At 37.3% G+C, this 19,465-nt stretch overlaps 4 protein-coding genes and 1 long non-coding RNA gene across 6 annotated transcripts in view; 4 read left to right on the forward strand and 1 right to left on the reverse strand.

Moving 5' to 3' along the window:
- Positions 1-6,454, forward strand: part of LOC128894233 (angiotensin-converting enzyme-like) — a 7,846-nt gene extending 1,392 nt beyond the window's left edge. Inside the window, exons 2-13 of the mRNA XM_054155841.1 lie at positions 793-930; positions 1,014-1,172; positions 1,244-1,343; positions 1,410-1,553; positions 2,052-2,355; positions 3,267-3,419; positions 3,475-3,599; positions 3,663-3,838; positions 4,982-5,142; positions 5,232-5,354; positions 5,863-6,047; positions 6,147-6,454. Coding sequence (XP_054011816.1) covers positions 793-930; positions 1,014-1,172; positions 1,244-1,343; positions 1,410-1,553; positions 2,052-2,355; positions 3,267-3,419; positions 3,475-3,599; positions 3,663-3,838; positions 4,982-5,142; positions 5,232-5,354; positions 5,863-6,047; positions 6,147-6,241 — 1,863 coding nt within the window. The 3' untranslated portion in view covers positions 6,242-6,454. The remainder of the gene's footprint in view (positions 1-792; positions 931-1,013; positions 1,173-1,243; positions 1,344-1,409; positions 1,554-2,051; positions 2,356-3,266; positions 3,420-3,474; positions 3,600-3,662; positions 3,839-4,981; positions 5,143-5,231; positions 5,355-5,862; positions 6,048-6,146) is intronic.
- A 148-nt stretch (positions 6,455-6,602) lies between these two features.
- Positions 6,603-8,224, forward strand: LOC128894282 (uncharacterized protein C18orf19 homolog A). 2 transcript variants are annotated; one of them, XM_054155939.1, is made up of 6 exons: positions 6,603-6,981; positions 7,063-7,354; positions 7,432-7,577; positions 7,667-7,752; positions 7,861-7,879; positions 8,005-8,224. In XM_054155939.1, exons 1-6 carry the CDS (start codon positions 6,843-6,845, stop codon positions 8,019-8,021), a joined length of 699 nt encoding a protein of 232 aa, XP_054011914.1. In that variant the 5' UTR covers positions 6,603-6,842; the 3' UTR covers positions 8,022-8,224. The 2 variants fall into 2 exon arrangements, with proteins under 2 accessions (XP_054011914.1, XP_054011913.1); XM_054155938.1 differs by lacking the exon at positions 7,861-7,879.
- A 151-nt stretch (positions 8,225-8,375) lies between these two features.
- On the reverse strand, positions 8,376-15,518 carry LOC128894216 (LIM domain-containing protein jub). Its single transcript, XM_054155815.1, has 6 exons — positions 13,028-15,518; positions 12,037-12,127; positions 10,120-10,289; positions 9,983-10,045; positions 9,725-9,907; positions 8,376-9,640 (listed from the first exon to the last, which is right to left on the reverse strand). The coding sequence occupies exons 1-6, from the start codon at positions 14,957-14,959 to the stop codon at positions 9,419-9,421; spliced, it is 2,661 nt and encodes an 886-aa protein (XP_054011790.1). The 5' UTR covers positions 14,960-15,518; the 3' UTR covers positions 8,376-9,418.
- LOC128894315 (uncharacterized) lies at positions 12,322-13,283 on the forward strand. The gene is made up of 3 exons (XR_008461504.1): positions 12,322-12,647; positions 12,744-13,076; positions 13,147-13,283. It is a non-coding gene; the product is annotated as an uncharacterized LOC128894315 (long non-coding RNA).
- Positions 15,519-15,729: 211 nt separating the features above from the next.
- Positions 15,730-19,363, forward strand: LOC128893696 (uncharacterized). Its single transcript, XM_054154851.1, is given in 6 exon segments — positions 15,730-15,744; positions 15,838-15,890; positions 15,987-16,014; positions 16,016-16,073; positions 16,134-16,218; positions 19,240-19,363. Coding segments are annotated over 6 exon segments (363 nt in total).
- The last annotated feature ends 102 nt before the right edge of the window (positions 19,364-19,465 follow it).

Consider the following 19,465-nt stretch of genomic DNA (forward strand, 5'->3'; position numbering starts at 1 on the left):
TGGGCCGAGAATCCCAAACGAGACCCCCCGTATCAATTTCAAGAACCGCTGGTGCTTACTGCATCAATGGGATCGAGTTTTCTCCTTGAAAATTAGCAAACTTTGAAGCGTTATAGCTCGAAAACTGCTAAAAATCGGGTAAATACACTAAAGCTTAATGAATTCGTCTTGAAAAGTACTATCGCATGGTATTAAAAAAAATATATAGTTCCATTTGAAAAACGAAACTTGACCATCATATCTCGTTAAATAACAAAATTAACAAAAATTCCTTCTTGCTGAAACATGGGCCCCATTTTACCATGCAATTTCCATATTTGAAATTTTCCATTCGGCCGATAGTTTTGGAGTTAGAGCTCCGTATCACTTAGGCTGGGACACTCTGTATGTCTCTCAGATACCCCGAAAAAATGTCAGGAATACAATGGTAACAGTTTTACAACAAAAACTGTAATAATAAAAAAAGTTTGATCGTTGCATTAGCATTGTCTCATCGAGATATCCGATCCCGGATCATGTTACTGTCCATTTATCGTAGAGAAACTTGTGCATTTAAGGAGACTGCTGAATTATATACATGTATTAAGTTCAATACTTGCAATGTACAATTACGATTTGTTCTGAATTAAAATATGTATTTAAATTTTTAAAAAAATTCTTGAATTTGTTTATGACAACTGCGTATATCGCCTTAAAGGTGCAATAAGCGATGGATATTTAATTTCTTAATCATCTGGATGTCTGATCGAGAACGTCCTTGGTAAAAACCTATATAATTTATAATTTCTCGAGGGTATGAACGTGAACTTAGGAGACGCTCTACAGTTCCTCAGAGAGTACGACAGCGAAGCTTCCGCGATGTGCACAAGAGTTACGACAGCACAGTGGAACTTTGCTACGAACGTCACCGAAGTCAATCGACGACGAATGGTAAACACATCTAAGATTATTATCTTTTATATATTAAACGAATGGTCTTCGTTGAATGATCGCATCGACGTTGGTTTCGGTAGTTAGACGAACAGTCGTTGAAGTTAAAATTCGATAGAATCTCTTGGCGCAAAGCTGTCAGCTTTGCTTGGAGCCGAATACCAGATCCCCTTGCAAGAAGGGAGCTCAAGATGATTGCTGTTAAAGGCCGAAATTCCCTGACTGACGATAAATTTAACGAGGTAAATATTTCTTTAAAATCTGCTTGCATCGACCAAACAACGGCGGCGCTGAAAACGTAGCTAATTTTTAGCTGCACAGTCTGCTCGTCGAGATGAAAGAAATATACGCGAGAACAAGATTGTGCCCCTACAGGACCATAGGTGCAAATTGTGATTTAAGTTTGGACCACGGTTAGTTTATAGTTACTTGTAATTAATAAGTTACGAGTGGCGTATAACTATTCGCATACTTCGCAGACGCAGGGAAGATAATGGCGCGGTCGAAGGACTACGATGAATTGTTATACTACTGGCACGCTTGGCACGAAGCCACTGGGCCACAGCTTAAAAACAAATACATGAGATATGTTCAACTCGCGAATCAAGCGGCTAGATTAAATGGTAAATCAAAATGTGTAATTATATACACTATTGGAAATATTTGTTGCGCCATTCGAACATTTAACATGCTGTTATTTATACTTCAGCTACTATTAGGACTGAGGTTATAAATATTGTTCAATCAATGACTATTATTAAGTCACGTAAAGTTATATTGTTTTATTGAATTCGTCAAATGAACTAAGATAAAAGGAAGAGGTCAGATAAATGATCTACTGCAGATTTTCAAAATATTAGATAAACTTAATCTCAACAATTCCCCATATTTTGTTATATTTTTCTATAAAGAAATTTTGATTCTCTATAAATATAATGAAACTATTTATACTAAGAATAGATATACAGCTCGATATCTGGCTTAACATAAGTTGGATATCGATTTGTCAGTCATGTATGTATAAGATGCATAAACAGTAAGTGGATTCGAGGATGACGCGATGAATTTTTCCAGTAATGCACACATTTTGAACAATTTGATGAACGATATGACTTCTTCAGGATTCGAAGATGCGGGTGATCAAATGAGGGAACTTTTCGAAGACGAGTTCTTTCAGCAGAATACCGCGGACGTAATGTCGTCCGTGATGCATCTTTACAAGAATCTGTTCACCTATGTAAGGACGAAATTGTTCGAAAGGTATGGCGATAAGATAAGAAGGGATGGACCTCTTCCAGCGCACACTTTAGGAAACATGTGGGCCCAGAACTGGGAAAACCTCTTTGACGTGGTGCAACCATTCCCAGCGAGTAGAAAATTTGATGTCACTTTGGACATGATGATCCAAGGCTTCACGCCCTTGAGGTAATTTTTTAGTTGTGAATGACAAGTGCACTCATCGTTGTGTCATTCTAGCGACACAGTATATCTAAACACTCTTAAAAAACGCCACGGCGCTTAAAAGGTTTAGATGTAAAACTGTAACACATAACTTTAACGGTCCTAAAAAAAGAGGTATTTTCAGAAATTCTTTATAAAGATATTATATGATGAATTTTTTTTTGTTTTATCTACTTTCTTTAAGGCCACATCAACTACATGGTTATTAGTGACCACGTTAATATCTACAATTCAATTACAATTTATTCATTATTTCATATTTCGTTAATATATCTACTAGTTTGAGAAATTCGTTTCTATTGTTGAGAATCGTCTGTATATTATTTAAAAGTTTGAATTCTACTCGATCGTGCTGCATTCCTTGACATTCTTCAATTAAAAGTTTAACTGTGAGAGGTTTGTCACAAAAGGTGCATGATGGTGGCTATGATTTCGTTATTTTGTAACAATGGGTTAGATTTGTGTGGCCAATTCCCAATCTTGTTATTGCCACTTGTAGTCTTTTATTTAGTAGGGTCGGAGTTGTATCATTGGTTGAATTTAATTAGGAAGATGTAGCCATTTATCAAATTTGTTGAGTTATGCTTCTCGCGAATTTGAAACAAGTAGTTTTGAGAAAAACACATTAAAAATTTTAGTTGTACTAAGAATTTGAAGCATTTATTTATGAAATTAAAAAAAGATTTGATTTTTTTCATTTTACTTTCATTTTATTCAAAATTTTTAAAATTTATTTCTCAAAATTTGACCATGTGAAAAATGCATCAAAGAACATCGATTTGTAAAAAAAATGTATATACATTGTCGTGTCCACTTAGTGCTCTGATTTCATTACTTCAATTATACACAAACTGTGAAATGTGAAAATATTTTAGGATGTTCCAAATAGCAGAAGAGTTCTTCACATCACTGGGAATGAAGCCGATGCCGCCTGAATTCTGGAGGTTCTCGATGTTCGAGAAACCTATCGAGAGAGAAGTGAAGTGTACACCCAGCGCGTGGGACTTCTGCAACAGAATCGACTACAGGTAATCACTATCCGCTGAGAAATTGCTTGGTACACTACACATGGATATTTCATAGGATAAAGCAATGTACGAGGGTCACGATGGACGACTTGTTATCGACTCATCACGAGATTGCGCGTTTGCAATATTACCTGCAGTATAGAGATCAACCGCTATTGTTTCGAAACGAAGCGATTCCAGGTGATAAGAAGAATTATTATTCACGTAAACAAAGAAATGCTGACTTTCTACTCGTGAATTTAGGATTCTTCGAAGCAGTGAGCGATGCCATTGAGCTCTCCGTCTTCACGCCACAACATTTGAGTAAAATCAAATTACACGACAACTCTACGGATGACTACGGGAGCAGCATAAATTTCTTGATGTTGATGGCCCTTCGCAAAGTCGCCTACATACCGTTCGCGTACATAGTTGACGAGGTTTTGCACATTTCATTAGCGATTATAATGATAGACTTTAGTTCTAAATTCTGTATACAGAGTAAGTCTTATAACGCGACGACCTCAAATAAATCGTAAGGTATTTGTTGTACGACAAAATGTTTCAAACGAAAGTTACATGGTATCTAGGGGGACATACACTGCTGTAATCTGTTTTTCATTACCTTAATTTTTTATTGAGATATTAGGGTTACCTTCAGTTTTTTCAATGGAATGTCTAATATTTTTTTTCGAATTCGGATAAATCATCAAATTATGCGTAAAAAAAGTATTACATAAAGTGGGACTTTAAATGAAAAATTACTGAGATATTTATAAAAGAAGTTTATGGGCAATAGCTGCTAAGGTTGGAGTACGACATCCTTCATTATTCACAACTTTGTGATACCTTTTTAACCGACTTCGAAAAGAAGGAGGTTACTCAATTCAACATGTATATTTTTTTTTACGTTTTTGTACATTAAAATTGCCATGTTCTTTGAGTCTTCGACTAAGCCTTAAAAAGGTAGAATGCGATGGCTGATTTCGATCAGGATACTTAGCTTGGTACAAAATCTTAGCTTTTATAGCATTTTCTTCACACGCACCATAAACAATTATTATAATGTTGTTTCACTGTTACAGAACATCGTAATAAAAATGTAGCACTTTTCTCAATACGACTTTAACGCTTACCGAGATACTAAATAGGCATTTCGTGTTGATGATTATTAATATTTAACAGGGAACTTATTTACAGACATGACCTACCGACGTGAATAAAATCGTGCTCAAAATCACGTTGACTAAGCGTATTTCCTAATAGAAGATTATTGATTTGAAGATATCTCGGTAATTATTCATCTGAAGTCCTACTTTATGTAATACTTTTTTTACGCATAATTTGATGATTTATCCGAATTCGAAAAAAAATATTAGACATTCCATTGAAAAAACTGAAGGTAACCCTAATATCTTAATAAAAAATTAAGGTAATGAAAAACAGATTACAGCAGTGTATGTCCCCCTAGATACCATGTAACTTTCGTTTGAAACATTTTGTTGTACAACGAATACGTTACGAGTTATTTGAGGTCGTCACGTTATAAGACTCACCCTGTATAATTCATTTGATGTTGAAAGTGGAGGTGGCACGTCTTCAACCATGGTGTTGCGGATATGACAAATAAGTGGTGGGAGTTGAGACTACAGTATCAAGGAATTGTTCCACCGGTGCCAAGGTCGGAAAGGGACTTCGATCCAGCCTCGAAGTATCATATTCCTGCGGACGCTCCTTATGCTAAGTACAATGAAACAGCCACATAAGATTTGCAAAAAATAATGACTGTCACAGTTGTATTTACAAAAACGAAACTATTTTAATAACTCTCAGGTACTTCGTGGGTGTCGTGTTACAGTTCCAGTTATTCGAATCTCTGTGTGAAATAGCAGGTCACACTGGTGATCTATATACTTGCGATTTTTATAGATCACGGGAGGCTGGCAGATTGCTCTCGTATGTAAATATGCTACTATAATTAATTGTTATATAGGCTGTTCCGGCAACGGTAATACAACCGAGCAGTGAGTGAGTCTTTATAAAAAAATAAGTAGAAATTGCAGAATACAATGCAGAATATGATACAGAATTCAATTTAATATGAATACTGAATTGTATTGATTAGCCAGATTTAGCCTCCCTTGATTTTTATTTACGGAATTTTATTAAATTAAGGGTATATTCCAAATACAACAAAAGTGTTAAAGAATTAAAATAAACATTATTTGGTCTCTGAAAAATTAAAAAGGACAAATGATATACTACAAGGAGTATATAATAATTTCGTTCGAATAGTGAAATTGTGTATGCAGCATCATGGTTATACAGAAACAATTTATCCAGCACTTTCGACTTATTTTTTCATGAGGGATCACTGCTCCGTTGTAGTACCATTGTCGAAATACCTCGTATACTGGTTAAAAAAGTACCATTGTCTATTTGTTTCATTATTTCTGATTTTTAGCGATGTATTATCAATGGGTTCCTCCAGACCATGGAAAGACGTTGTGCGACAAATGACAAGAGGCAGAACAAATAGAATGGACGCTGGTGCTATGTTGAGGTACTTCGAGCCGTTGAATCAATGGTTGAAACGGCAAAACGAAATGGAACCAGTTGTCGGTTGGATCACGAATCGCGAAGACACGGGTGAGTGTAAAAATAATATCGATCGTTTCATTTAGGGCGCGGGTTGTGAAACGCACTAATAATATCTTGCGAGTACAGGTTTTCTTCGACTTGTTTCAGCGTTGTTTTTCCATTGGTATCAAAATGGTGCACAAAAAGTCACCTCGTTCTTGTTTCTACCATTGATTGTAACAGCTACGCAAATTACGATCTAACAAAAATAGATCGTAATGAAAATCGTAAATAAAATGCAGACTAATATATTTTTGTACATAAATTAAAGTATATGTAAATACCTCGTAAGTCCGTGAAATGGACAAGCATCATATTGAAACACAACGGTTTCGCCATCGGTGATGAGAAAAGGAGATATTTAATATTTATGTATTTATTGTACAATTGAAGTAACGTTATATATTAAATTTACTCATGAACCGTACGAAATGTGTTTTATTTATGCTATAATTGATCCAACAGCGATTCGCCATCTTACCATCAAGATTTGTCTTTGATCTTTGCCGCTGCCTACATGTATATCGACCTTTGATAGATGGCGCTACTTTTCCTTCAATTAGTATCCGCACGTACTTTCATAGAGTATGATGTGAGAAATGTGAGCTTTGTGAATAATTTACGTAATTTTTGTAATATTGGCTTACACCAACATTGCTAAGACGGAAACGTTATTCTGTGTGATCTGACAAATGTGTATTCATAAACGTAAGCCGTTCAAGGTGTCAAAATTTTAGTACGTCAAAATTCAACATACTAAACGTGATAGTTATTGGTTAGAAATAACAGCGGTCATTTTTGAAAATGGAAGTGATTCTTTGTCGAAGTACGAGATTCGCCACCACTTTAGGGCTTGGCCCAACGTTTGCGACTAAAAATTTGTTGGAATCAGTACGTTTTATTCAGTGCACAGATCCAAAGCGCTGGAAATTCAAAATTACCGGTATGTGAAAGTGAGGTTACGTCGACATTGCTTTTGACATTATACCAAGCTTAGGTATTACTGCAATTTGTTAAATTACAGAAAGGTATCCGCGGTACGGGAACTTGTCTTGCAACTATGTTCCAATTTTTAATCACATTGCCTCGCATCAACTACCATTTAGGTATAATAGCTTCAAAAATGGTGTTTCAATGGCACGTTACTGTGACTCGAAACAAACTTCGAAAGAAGGCATACAATCAGAATCACCAAAAAAGTTATCCCTATTTGCAAAGATGAAACAGATGACCAAGGATTATTGGCACATCTTAGTACCAGTGCATGTAGTTACTTCTATAGGTTGGGTTGCTATATTTTATGCAGCAATTAAGAAGTAGGCATAAGCATTAAATTTTATAGAATTATCACCATAATTTGGAGTATCATGCTATTCTGCATATATGTTTTCAGTGGTGTGGATGTTGTACACTTGATGGAACTTATGAAATTTAGTCAGAAATATTTAGACATTATGCAAAACTCTGGTGCAGGAATTTGGGCTTTAACGTATGCCCTATACAAAATATTTACACCTCTCAGATATACTGTTACACTAGGTAATTAAATAGAAGTGATCATCTAGCTATGGTCTTATAAAAATTTGGCAGTTATTATTTTAATAATAACCTGAATATGTAATATATAGGACTTACAACAATGGCTATCAAACGGCTCATCAAATTAGGAATTGTTAAACCTTTACCATTTGGTAAACATCAATTGATATCCAAGGTATTACTCTACAAAGTACTCTTAATTGAGATTAAACGAATAAAGTATTGACATTGTTATTTATCCGAAATATTTGTGTTGTCCTTCTTACATGCATACATGATATAGCCTGCGTACGAAGCTCTGTGTAGGTTTTATTATATTGTCAAAAATTAGAATTCTTTCAACATTTCTATCATTTTATATGTTTTCCTTAGATCTTTAATCTACTATATTAATATTTATAAAATATGTTGTTTTAACATGTTATAGACAGCAGAATCAAATAAATCTACGCATACACACAAGACGGCATTTAAAGCGGAACCTCCGAAAACGTAGCGGGTATGGAACAGAATTGACTAATTTTTAACTGAATTTGATGTTTCGATTTTCATAAAACTCGAAACGGAAATGTACGAATGGATGTGCAATGCCTCTTGTAAATGTATAATATTATTGTATTATGATAAAAATTACTTGTAAAATATTATACCAACGAAGTTCCCTTTGTGTCTCCTTTTTACCTTACGAATGAATTAATACAAATTAACGTTGGTCAGGTATATTCTTCTTTATTGAACGGCCGTTTTCTTTTACATACCGTGCATACATTTAAATAAAATTGTACTTTTTATCTACAATACTCGCAGCTTAAACCTAACCTAGTCACATAGATATTGATTAACCTTGACATGTAGCAAATTTGTTGGCAGCACAAATTGTGCGTTGTAACGCCGTAAAATTATTCACGATAATGCACCAAATTTTATTTGATATCTCTATTCGTTCAAGCACGTGATTCTCATAATTTTGAGCTTCAGCGATAACATTCGTATAATTGTGAATCATTTCGTTAATTCCTGAGCAATATCGATAAATCTCAAGAGTGTTTCGAATGTTTTCGTACTAATGACCGATACCCAGTATATTGTCATAATAAATACTGTTAGCAAATATGATACATCGCGTATGTTACGATGTACTATCATCATAAAATTTCGGTATCGAACGTATCCAGAAATCTTAGGTCTCGATTGTTGAGATCCATATACTACTGTCGACCTTTGTCGCAGTGGACACGTCACAGCATTATGATTATGTATACATATATATTTTATGTACATAAATTAAAGTAAAGGAATTATTTCTTAATGACATTATTATGCTAATATATCACAGTTGCCTACGCAACTCGCTCATCCTAACGAGGCCACCGCGTTCGCGTGCAGTACCTTGGACAAATAAATAAGACCACATATATTAAATATACCACTTACCTATATTAGTAGCTGTCAATGGAAACTTGTCACAAATAGCGACAATATATTGCTAAAAATATCAAATAGATCATCGATCGATCATGATATTAATTAGACCTGAATAATCTAGAGATGATCCCGATGGGCAGTGTAAGTATTTCGGTTCTGTAAATATCCAGTCTTGGTATATTATCCTAACCTCTCATTTAGAGGAACAATAAAGCTATAACTTTCGCAGACGCTGATTGATTAGAATGTAAATCGGTACCTGTCTTTTCTATTAATTTATACCGTATAAACCAATGGACAAGTTAGTTTCACCGCGGTAATCAAAGCTTCGTTCGGTCAATTAACGGATGACCGATACGTGCATAGTTCACTTCTAAATATTCGGCGAAATGCTTAGATAATGGAACTCGCCTAACTTATCCCATAAATTGATAGCTAGCTGATACTGGCTGCGGTGCCCTAGGTTGCATGTGGGATATGCGTTGGATGTGGCACGCACGACACATAAGCCTACCATCGAGTGGGTAGCATCGTTTGTCCGGTTCGTCGGTTAATTGCATACCACAATCCTCGCAAACGTAACAATCCACGTGAAAATCTTTATCCATGGAAACAACCCTCACAGTCTCCTCGGTACCCTGGAAAGTGAATAGCGTCAAGAAAAGTTACAATTCGCTCTATGATATCATATCATAATAGTTGACATACTGAAGGCAACTTACCTCAACTGGAGTGATTCCCTTTCCGCAAGAAGCACATTTAGGGGCGAACATTCTATGGTAATCATTAACGCAATAAATTTTATTATCAACATCGACCGTGAAAGGAACACCATCAAGACATTCGTTACAGACGCAACATCGAAAGCATCCTGGATGATAAGATTTGCCCATCGCTTGTAATATCTGCATGAAAAAAAATCTTATTATTAATAGCGTTCGAACATTAGTCATCCGCGTTAACGTTCTCCATTTAATTACCATTTCCATGATCAGGTGACCGCAGATCGCGCATTTCTCGGCTGTCTGTTGGAAGCCAGAGTACTGCAAATAAAACATTTGCGTGAGCTGCGTCATCATCTCGTTGATGTACTCACCTCAATTATTGTTATACGTACCAAGTAATCTTCCTCGCAGTAAACCCTTCCATGTACATTATAAAACGCTTTACCGCGCAATGCCCTTCCACAGGAACAGCATATAAAGCAATTCGTGTGGTAAAGGTTACCCATGGCTTGGCAAGCCTGACCTGCGCCAGTAACTTTTTCACCGCATGTGTGACAAATACCTGCGGTGAAACGTTAAAAAACATCTCTTATAATTACAAATTGCGATATATATTATAGTTTTTGTAATTACTGTCTAAGCTCTCGCAATCGCTATTCGAGCATCAAGAGAATGCTTTGTCAACGACGGTTGCAAATGTACACGGCTACGATAGCAGAGATCCATTGGGAAGGTTTAAAAATACCCTCATCGACATCCGACAATACTATCCGCTCTTCAGGGTCAATAACTGTCAGAACGCGAACGAATAACACGATACAAGGGAACCAGCCGGTTGAAACGAACTCACAACTCTCTATAGGTAAGACAGACCCTGCCATCCCTTCCGTAGGAATCCTTTATCCTTCATTCGCCGATCGTGACACTTGTAGTTTCGATTTAACGACTTGGTTTCGCTAGGACTGTCCTGTTCGAACTAGAAGCCGCCAACGAGTCGGACTGGTCTATCTATAACGAGATTAGTTACCGCAGCGAGCGCGACCTGGCCACGGCAGTTCGCCGTGTACAGGACGTTACACGAAGAATAGAACTCATGCAGAAAAACGAAGAGGAACACTAGGCGAGCCTAAACGCCAACCACTTCTCGGCTGGCGTTGGCTCGCTTGGCTTGATGTTTCTCTCTGCTCGTGCGGTCTCTCAGTACCTTATTACCAGTGTTACGTTCAAGTAACATCCGATTGGTGCGGGTGCAAGCGAATTATTTTACAAATATACGCTCCTAAAAGGGCAACGTCGGTTATGGAAACAAAGAAAGTAATTTGGATCGAATTCGTTCACCTGAACCGATATGATAAGTGCTTTGCGATTGTGTAATCTTAGAGTTCGGTTGTTTACGAAATCATAACAATGACTGGTATGTCATCGCAAGTCTGACACAGTCAAACCTCTTTGAAAGTTTCGGTATCGACGTAAAATGTCGTTGTGAACAGTTTTCCTCCGACTATCATCGATATTGGGTGCTGCTGTCAACTCGATGGTCCCATACGCGCCTCGACAGAGTACCCTTGCTCGATAAGGTGCAAGCCAGAGATAATTGATGACAGAATAAAATCGATATCGAGGCTCTCCAATGTGAATACTACCTTACAATTCGCAAGCAAACACACTCTCTCGAAGGGAAAGACATCGCAGGGTATGCGTGCACACACACATTCGGACTTAACGCACACACTTGTGACGCTTCAAGTAGGTGCGAAGACACGTAGGTGGAAACGAATGGCCGAGAGTGAATGTCAACGAAACGTCGTATTAAAAAGTTTCGCGACACACTGAAACTCGACTCCATTTTCCAAAACCGGTCTACCGGGAACTCGTGCCGTGGGAATTGGCACGGTACCCAGCTGGTTTTTTTATTTCCTACCAGAAGTATTTCAAATTACTGTCAGAAATGTGTCAGAAATTAAATAACGACGGATTACGCGACAATCTGTTTAAAACAAATTATCAGGAACTCCTGGAAACAGGCATTTGTCGTTGCCGTGTAATCGATGAATCAGCGACGAACGTTATAACTGGTAATCAATGCGTATCAAACGTTAACACTGAAACTATCGAGCAAGTCGATTTGATTCATGTTTTCGAACTCCTTTTAAATGTTGCTCAAGTATCGACAATGTTTTTGCTATAATTTTTGCAATAATTATTTAAAACGTATGTCATGTACTCGATAGTTTTAGTGTTACCAAAGCAAATCTTCATAAATATTCGATGACTGTTCACGAGTTGTTCGATAGATGACCGTTCCTTACCGAAGTATTCACCTTCCTCTTCTTGCTTCTCCATTTCTTCTTCCAGTTGTCTCGTTAACTCTTCTATTTTTCTCTCCGCTTCGGTGGGTCCCTGCAAGAAATAAATCACATCCTGCGTTGCGATCAATATTAACAGATGTTGCCATGGATCGGGATGCGATTTCGTCACGGGAACGCATGAAAAAAAATGCAGGATAGGTATGCGGTTAAAACAACATAAAAATAGAATGAACGAATATACGCAAAAGAAATATTATATGGTTTTTGCAAAAATACATACAGCGTATGAATAAAATATCGTGTGGTAACTATACAGCGCCTGTCAGGAGCGAACAATTTACAGCCTATGATTCAGCGCGAGTTCGGAGAAAGAACTCGTCACGAATTGTAAGATATTCTGAAATGTTCAAGTCTCTCTCGCTGTGCCAATACTTTCCGAAATTCCACGTAGATTAAGAAGCAGAACATGTATGGAGTTGTTTTAAATATTTTCGTTCGAATATCCACTAATCTTATCGTTACATGGGTCAGTTGTTATGTAAAATATTAGCGATAGTGGTTGACATCCGTGAGATCATCGTATAAGTATGGAAAGCGACGCAAGCTTTTTCGTAAGTTCGCATTAAATTCCAACATGTGTATTATTTCAAAAGTAGAGAATTTACGATTTCTCTTCCCAATTTTAACTATTTATTCGAGCTTTGTAGATTCCCAATTTTAACGATAATTCGTCCCAATGAAATTTGGGAACTGTTACATGAAAAACCAGTTACCATTCTTTCGATATGATATCGGCATGCAAAATAGATCAACGCTTGGCACTCGGCCAAAACAAAACAAATCGAAAGCAGCGATGCGTTCCCTTAACCCAATTAACGCGAGCACCGCGTTACATTATGGCTGGCTTTTACGGACACGAAAGCATGGACACATAGATTAGGGTTATGGAAATGTTAGTGATTGTCTTTTAACGTGTAAAGGAATTCCTTACCGAAGACCTGGGTGGTATAACATTGAAGGGAAGCAGTCCCTTCCCAGCTGTAGGTTTCATTGGTGGACTAACCGACTTTCTTTCTTCTGGTTCTGGTTCTGATGGCCTTTGTAATACAGGTACCCCAGCACTCAAAAAAACTGGACCAGCAACACCACTAGTCACCCCCGGAGGAAGGCTAGTAATTCTAGGACCATGGATATTTGAATCAGAGTCAGTGGCAGTAGTTATAGCACTAGTTACCGGTGCTTGTACTTGACCACGAAGAGGACTTCCAATAGTATTGTTCGAGGAAGATAACACATGTCTTGGCGAATTAATGACATTCTGTGCAATAGTATCGGATGGTATTTGATTGTGAGTCGGACTTGTCTTTGGGGAGCCTCTCGCACCATTATTGTTAGCTATTATTCTGGAAGAATCACTGCGATTGGGTGAATACATGGGTGGTGATTTTGCTTCAAAAGGATCAGGTACATCCTGAATGAAGTTTCTATCATTCTGCAGATTACTTAGTCTTAAGTGTTCTGTCGATCGGTTAGAGGAATAAATTGGGGAATTTCTAGCAGGAAAGTCCGACCTAGATTCTTGATGATGGTAGTTCCTTTCGTTTGGTGGTAATATCCTACTTGGAGAGTAACAGGGAGGATTACGGCAAGCAGATTGCTCACCTTGTCGTACACCATAGACAGGTGAGTTTCTGGCTTGGGTCTCTCCGCCAATATTTGCACCCGTGGTTCGTGTTGTCGACTCCATGTATGGCTTATAACTTTGAGGACTATCCTGACGATATTGTAATTGCTGTGCACCTTCTACATGGTTTGTTGCTCTAAATCCGTGTTGTCCACTTATCGAATTATCCAATGAACCACGATAATGATGCGGCTCTGGAGGTAAACGTATTGGTGGGGATTCGCTATGGTAAGGAAGTCCAGACCTAGAAGAATGTTGTTGTTGTTGTTGCTCGGAATTATAACTAAAATTTCTGGTTGGCGTTTGTAATTCTGATGGTGGAACGTAAGCACTTCTGCCAGCTTGGTGATCCAATGACGAAGAAGATCCTTGTAAGTACCTTGAGCCAGAGGAATCGACAGAACGTTGTAAATTGGAACCGTCATAACTTTGGCCACGAATATTGTTTCCTCTCTGTTGCGTATATGATAAATTTTGTGTCATACCACGTTGATTTTGGGCTTGACCTACTTTTCCAGTCATAACAACATAGTCACCTCCATTGATGGTGGCTGGGTGGTAATAATTAGGTGGAACCTGAGGACCAGGTTTATTTTGCGTATTCTCTGTGAAGTGTACCTCCTGAATATTCTCATAAACAGGAGGTGCTTCGTATGGAGGCAATTCTTTAGCTGGCGATATCGATTGATATCGATTTCCAGTAGGTACTTGTGGTTGTGCTTTTCTAAAAGTAGGTTCATAGGATTCACTTGCCACGGAACCCCTAGGACTACTCTTAGGGCTTTTTCTCGACTCCACTGGATGATAGTAAGGAGGATGAGGTTGACTTTGCTGCGGATAATAATCAATGTTTTCGTAAACTGGTGCTTGTTGATGACTCATACGACTTTGATTCTGTTGTTGGTGTTGTTGAGCGCTTATCTGCTCCACAGGTTTAGGCGTAGCAAACCTTGATGCAGCTATTATATTTTCACGCTCATACAACTTATAGTCGGTCATTGATGCTTGTCTACAGCTCTCAGAGTTGCCTTCGATGAAACTTTCAATAGCACCAACTGGTCTGCCAGGTCCTCTGGCATCATTCCTGTTGGCGATACTTCTCGATACGGGTACCTGGGCCTCAGGTCGTGATCCCGTGAGCCTACCGGTACCCGATGCACCGCCGGCGTCACTAGGTTCATCCCCGAGATGCAGATAACCTAACTTTTGTACGTAAGAAGCGTCGGCCGAGTTGCACATTGGCAGTGATTCACGTCAAGGCGATCAACGATAATAAAAAAAGATTTTGTGCTCGTTACGTAGAGACTATTCGCGTGTACCGTTTAAATCGACGTTTTCGCGATTCCTTGGTAAATCGTTGCCAAACGATCCGACATCGTTCACAAAGCTGAATCAGCTCGGTGGTCGTCGTGTCAAATCGATCTCCCTCAGCTTGATACACCCTTCCCTACCAACTTTGTTTTCACTCGACTGCGTGTCGTACACACGCACGATTCTCTCACGGAATACGAAAAAACGCGACGCACAGTATCGCGAAGAATACTCGAGCAAACCAAGGGCCGTTTCTCCCCCACGATTTTGGGATACGCCCCGCGATCACGGCGCCTCGAGTTCGCCTCTCTTCTTTTCGACTACCGTCTGTCGACCGGCGTATCTTGGAGTCCTGTCCAGCACCAAAAATCACCACCTGCGAAAATTCACACGATACGCACACACATGCACCCCGCACGCATCGTGCTTCGTCAAACCATATACCTGCGAGACATTTTCCCCTCTGCTACGAGTCATCCAAACGAAACCTGCGTTGCTGCGCTCCGTCACGGTGTGGCGCCACGTTTACCGCTTCGTATCCATCGATTTAAGTTAGGGAAAGTAAGATTTCTACTTTCAAACATCGTACTGTGAATTGGCGCCTCTGTCGGCGTAACATAAAACTAATTGTTATTCCCTGCAATTTCTTTTTTAGAAACAATCAAATATTTACAGAATATCGCGCACGATTACCGAGGATGGACATATTTGTAGTAAATTTTAAAATCTATGGTTGTTATTGATGCGTAAATAGAGTATAATATTTTTCCTGAATTGGGAATCTACATATTTCAGGTGCGTTATAGATCATACGATTCGAACGTTTTGCGCATGTAAATTATGTCTTCATTAAAAACAGGTAGATGCTTCGCACGAAATCTTCTCTACCCACACCGATCTTTGACAAAGAAAGCGAAAATGCATTCATCTGTGCTGGAAACAGGTTTTTTTTTAGGACCTGCCTAGGAAGAGAATGAACGGGTCCGACAGGTAAAGGTGCAAGACTTTGTCTCGCGCGCCATCATGCGTTCAAAACCACCGCGTTCGGCATAGTAATGCAATGCCATTCCAATACGTTCCCTGTGTTTTACACCTACTACAGTTAACAGAGATAATTATCTAGCGAACCATCTCGTGCAGAGAAGTGTTGCCTTCCATAGTAGAGAAGATGATACAATTATTTGCAGGTATTTATTGGCACTTTTGAATTAGATAGCGTATATCAGAAAAACCGCAAGTATGTGACTTTAACTGTAAGATGGGAAAGGAAAGAAATACATTTTACGTTATTTTAGTTGTTCGATAAAAATCACTTATTCAGTCAATAACGTATTGTTACTTTTTGCATTATGATTTTTTAGGACTATATTATCTGTAACCAAATCAGTAGTTTTTTTTTCAATTTAGCGTCTTGTTTCCGATAGAGAAAGAGGCTGCTAATTAATGGTTCTAGAATCTGATGATATTTATTGTAGTTATTGGCCTGTCATTTAGTTTTTGTAATTTAATTTCCGATAAAATTAATAAAAGAATTGTCTGTGCATACTTTTCTTTCTGTTTGCGTCAAGGGGAAACAAAAGAGTGGACAACAGTTTTCGTATCGCAATTAACATATTTTTTTTACTTTGATAGGTAATTAAAGGATAATGGGTATCGTACGCTCACAAGAGAAAAAGATTTATTTTTTATTTTTATGTCACATGAAAACAATTTTTTTAATGAACAAAAAAAATGTTATTTATTAGTTTAGCATGTGTATTATTACGTATACAAGCATTGACAATTCACAATTTGTTACGTAAAATAGAAATTCTTTAAGAAACTCTTTTTTTTGGAGCTTACGATAATAACCCTTTAAATAGGGGAAACAAAAAAAAATTCTTGTATTAGACAGATAAGAAAGAAGAAAAGAGAGAGGAAAGAAAAGTACAAAAAAAGAGAAAGCATAAAAATCCTTTTAAAAAAAGAAGAATGAATAAGAAAATATAGTTTTAGTCCACGATTCATTATATGAATGATTTAATTATTAATATTGTTACGCCGGAGGGTTGAAACACGAGAATCCATGTTAAACTATATATAACGTTTATTAACAAACTTTAACTTTTAACGATTTAACAATAATTCACAACGATAAACTCAGAGACTTGTAGCGATACGTCTTCTCTCTTTAAGATCTCGAATCGCTCTCTTCTATTTTAAAAGTTTGCCGCTTCCTGGCAACCGGAAGCGCGGGAACTCGTTTCCGCAACTTCACATCGTCGCAACATTTTCACACCGTCGCGACGATGTAACTCGGAACTGTAATGCGACATCTTCATACTGTCGCAACAATATTATCACTTACTATTGTTATTATTTACCTGTTTCACCGTATTTACATCATTTTCTTAAAATATGTATTTTTATTTTGCTGTATTACACTTTTATTCGTATGTGCTAATTACTGTGGTCAAGGTACATACTAATTATTGTTTTTAAATAAAATAGAATTTTATAGTTTATTGTTGACAGAAGAAATTTATTTTTATTTCATAGTGAAGATTTCTTAGGAGCACAAATCTCGTAACAATTTCATTAAGAAAGAAGATGTTAAAATAACATTATTGAATACGTTAGGAGACAAAAATTCGAAGAGCGTCCTAAAAATCCCAATAACTGTATCATCTACCCTACGTGTCGTGCAACTAAGAAATCGTTAAACCCCGTTTCCCGTTTCTTATCTCAACCGTAACTTAGCGATTCCTGTTACGTTTATCTGAAACGACTTTCCGTGCTTCCCTCGAAAAGTAAAACGATGACACTGATTCTCGCTAGAGCTCAACATTTAGGATACTCGACGTTTTGTTCGCAATGATATTACCGGCATTGCAATAAATGGATTCTTAGGACAGCATAAACATTGAAATTTATTATATGTGTACTCATACTCCACCATTCTTCTCTTCAATTAATTCGAGAACAGAGAGGGTGATAATATGGTTCTTATTTTTCTGGTAAGTGCTACGATATGTCGGGAACTGAAATGAATATAACAATTAGTATCTTCTAATAGCTATCGGATAAAACTAATATCATTCACATATTTAAAGGATCAAGGAGGCACTGTAATATTTTTTACAAATTGTTTCTTTTTATTATTCATCATTACTAGTCATTACTAATCATTACTAATCATTACTTTTAACAATTACTGTCCATGTAACTGCAACTACTTGAAAGTAATTAAAAAAGTAGTTCTAATTATTTGTTAACTACCTTAGATTTGGAATACCTTTTAATTACTTTCTGGGTAGTTATAAGTAATTATTAAAAAGTAATTGAATTACTCAGCAATTAAAAATAAAGTATTGCATAATTACTAAAAACAAAGTAATCAAGAATTACTTAAATAACTACTTTCTAATTCAAGAGTAATTATTCCAAATTTTAATGAATATTAAAGTAATCACTATTTTAGAGCCCTGGCGAGGCTATATCTAATTTAAGAAAATGTTTGTTTTTTTTTATTTCAGATATACCCAGTGGTTACAAAGCTGTCAAACAGTTACCAATGTTTTTTATTTTACAATGCTCACTTGCGCTGTAGACGCCATGTTAATGACATTATGAGACCGGTTTATTTATTTATTGTTTATTTATTTACTCAATGTTCTGAAGGTTTGAAAACAATTTATCGTATTGTATAAAGTGTCTTTATAGAAATTTTTTAAATATACCTCTCTTAAAAGTGCTTTTACAGTGACCTGCTCCCGTAATGTTAAAATACAGAATCTGTAAAAGAAGATCAACTAGTTGCTACGCGTGTTTTATATTCTCAACTTCAACTTCTAAAATCATATTTTTTATAAAGTTTTGTGAAGAAGGGATAGTTTCAATATAGTTGAATCTCCACGATAGGAAACAACGAGGATACATTATCTCAAATCTACGAGCTACAATTTTTGTCGGTCGTTCATACCTTGTCCAAATTTGATCATATTTTCCTCAAACTACAAGAAATGATTCATGTTACCATCTTTTCCCCCAACAATTCAACATAGCTGCTGTTCTTATCCGATAAGGGAATTAGAAACAAAGAACTACGCGATCGCCATAGTTCTCTCTGAAATTGTCAATTGTTTCACTATATTCTTTATAAGGGAGAGAAATTTTTGTGCATGTGTTTCAATACCAGACTCGATCATGCACGTGTTGCCGTAACCAAGACTGTCGTCCTACGCGGGAAAGGAACCAACTTTTCATTGGCCGTGTCTCGCAGCTGTTCACCGCTTGCGATAACGTGGGCGACGCGATCTCACTCAACGAAAACTTTATATTTTCGAAAGGTGAATAAAAATCCGGGCCTTCGAGCCACCCACGAGATGGTGGCACCCACGTTTTTCCAGGCACCTGCGCGGCACGTCGATACGTTGTTGGTCAATACCGGTTGAT

This window comes from Hylaeus anthracinus, unplaced genomic scaffold (genome assembly GCF_026225885.1).
Source record: "Hylaeus anthracinus isolate JK02 unplaced genomic scaffold, UHH_iyHylAnth1.0_haploid 3, whole genome shotgun sequence".
Taxonomy (NCBI): Eukaryota; Metazoa; Arthropoda; class Insecta; order Hymenoptera; family Colletidae; genus Hylaeus; species Hylaeus anthracinus.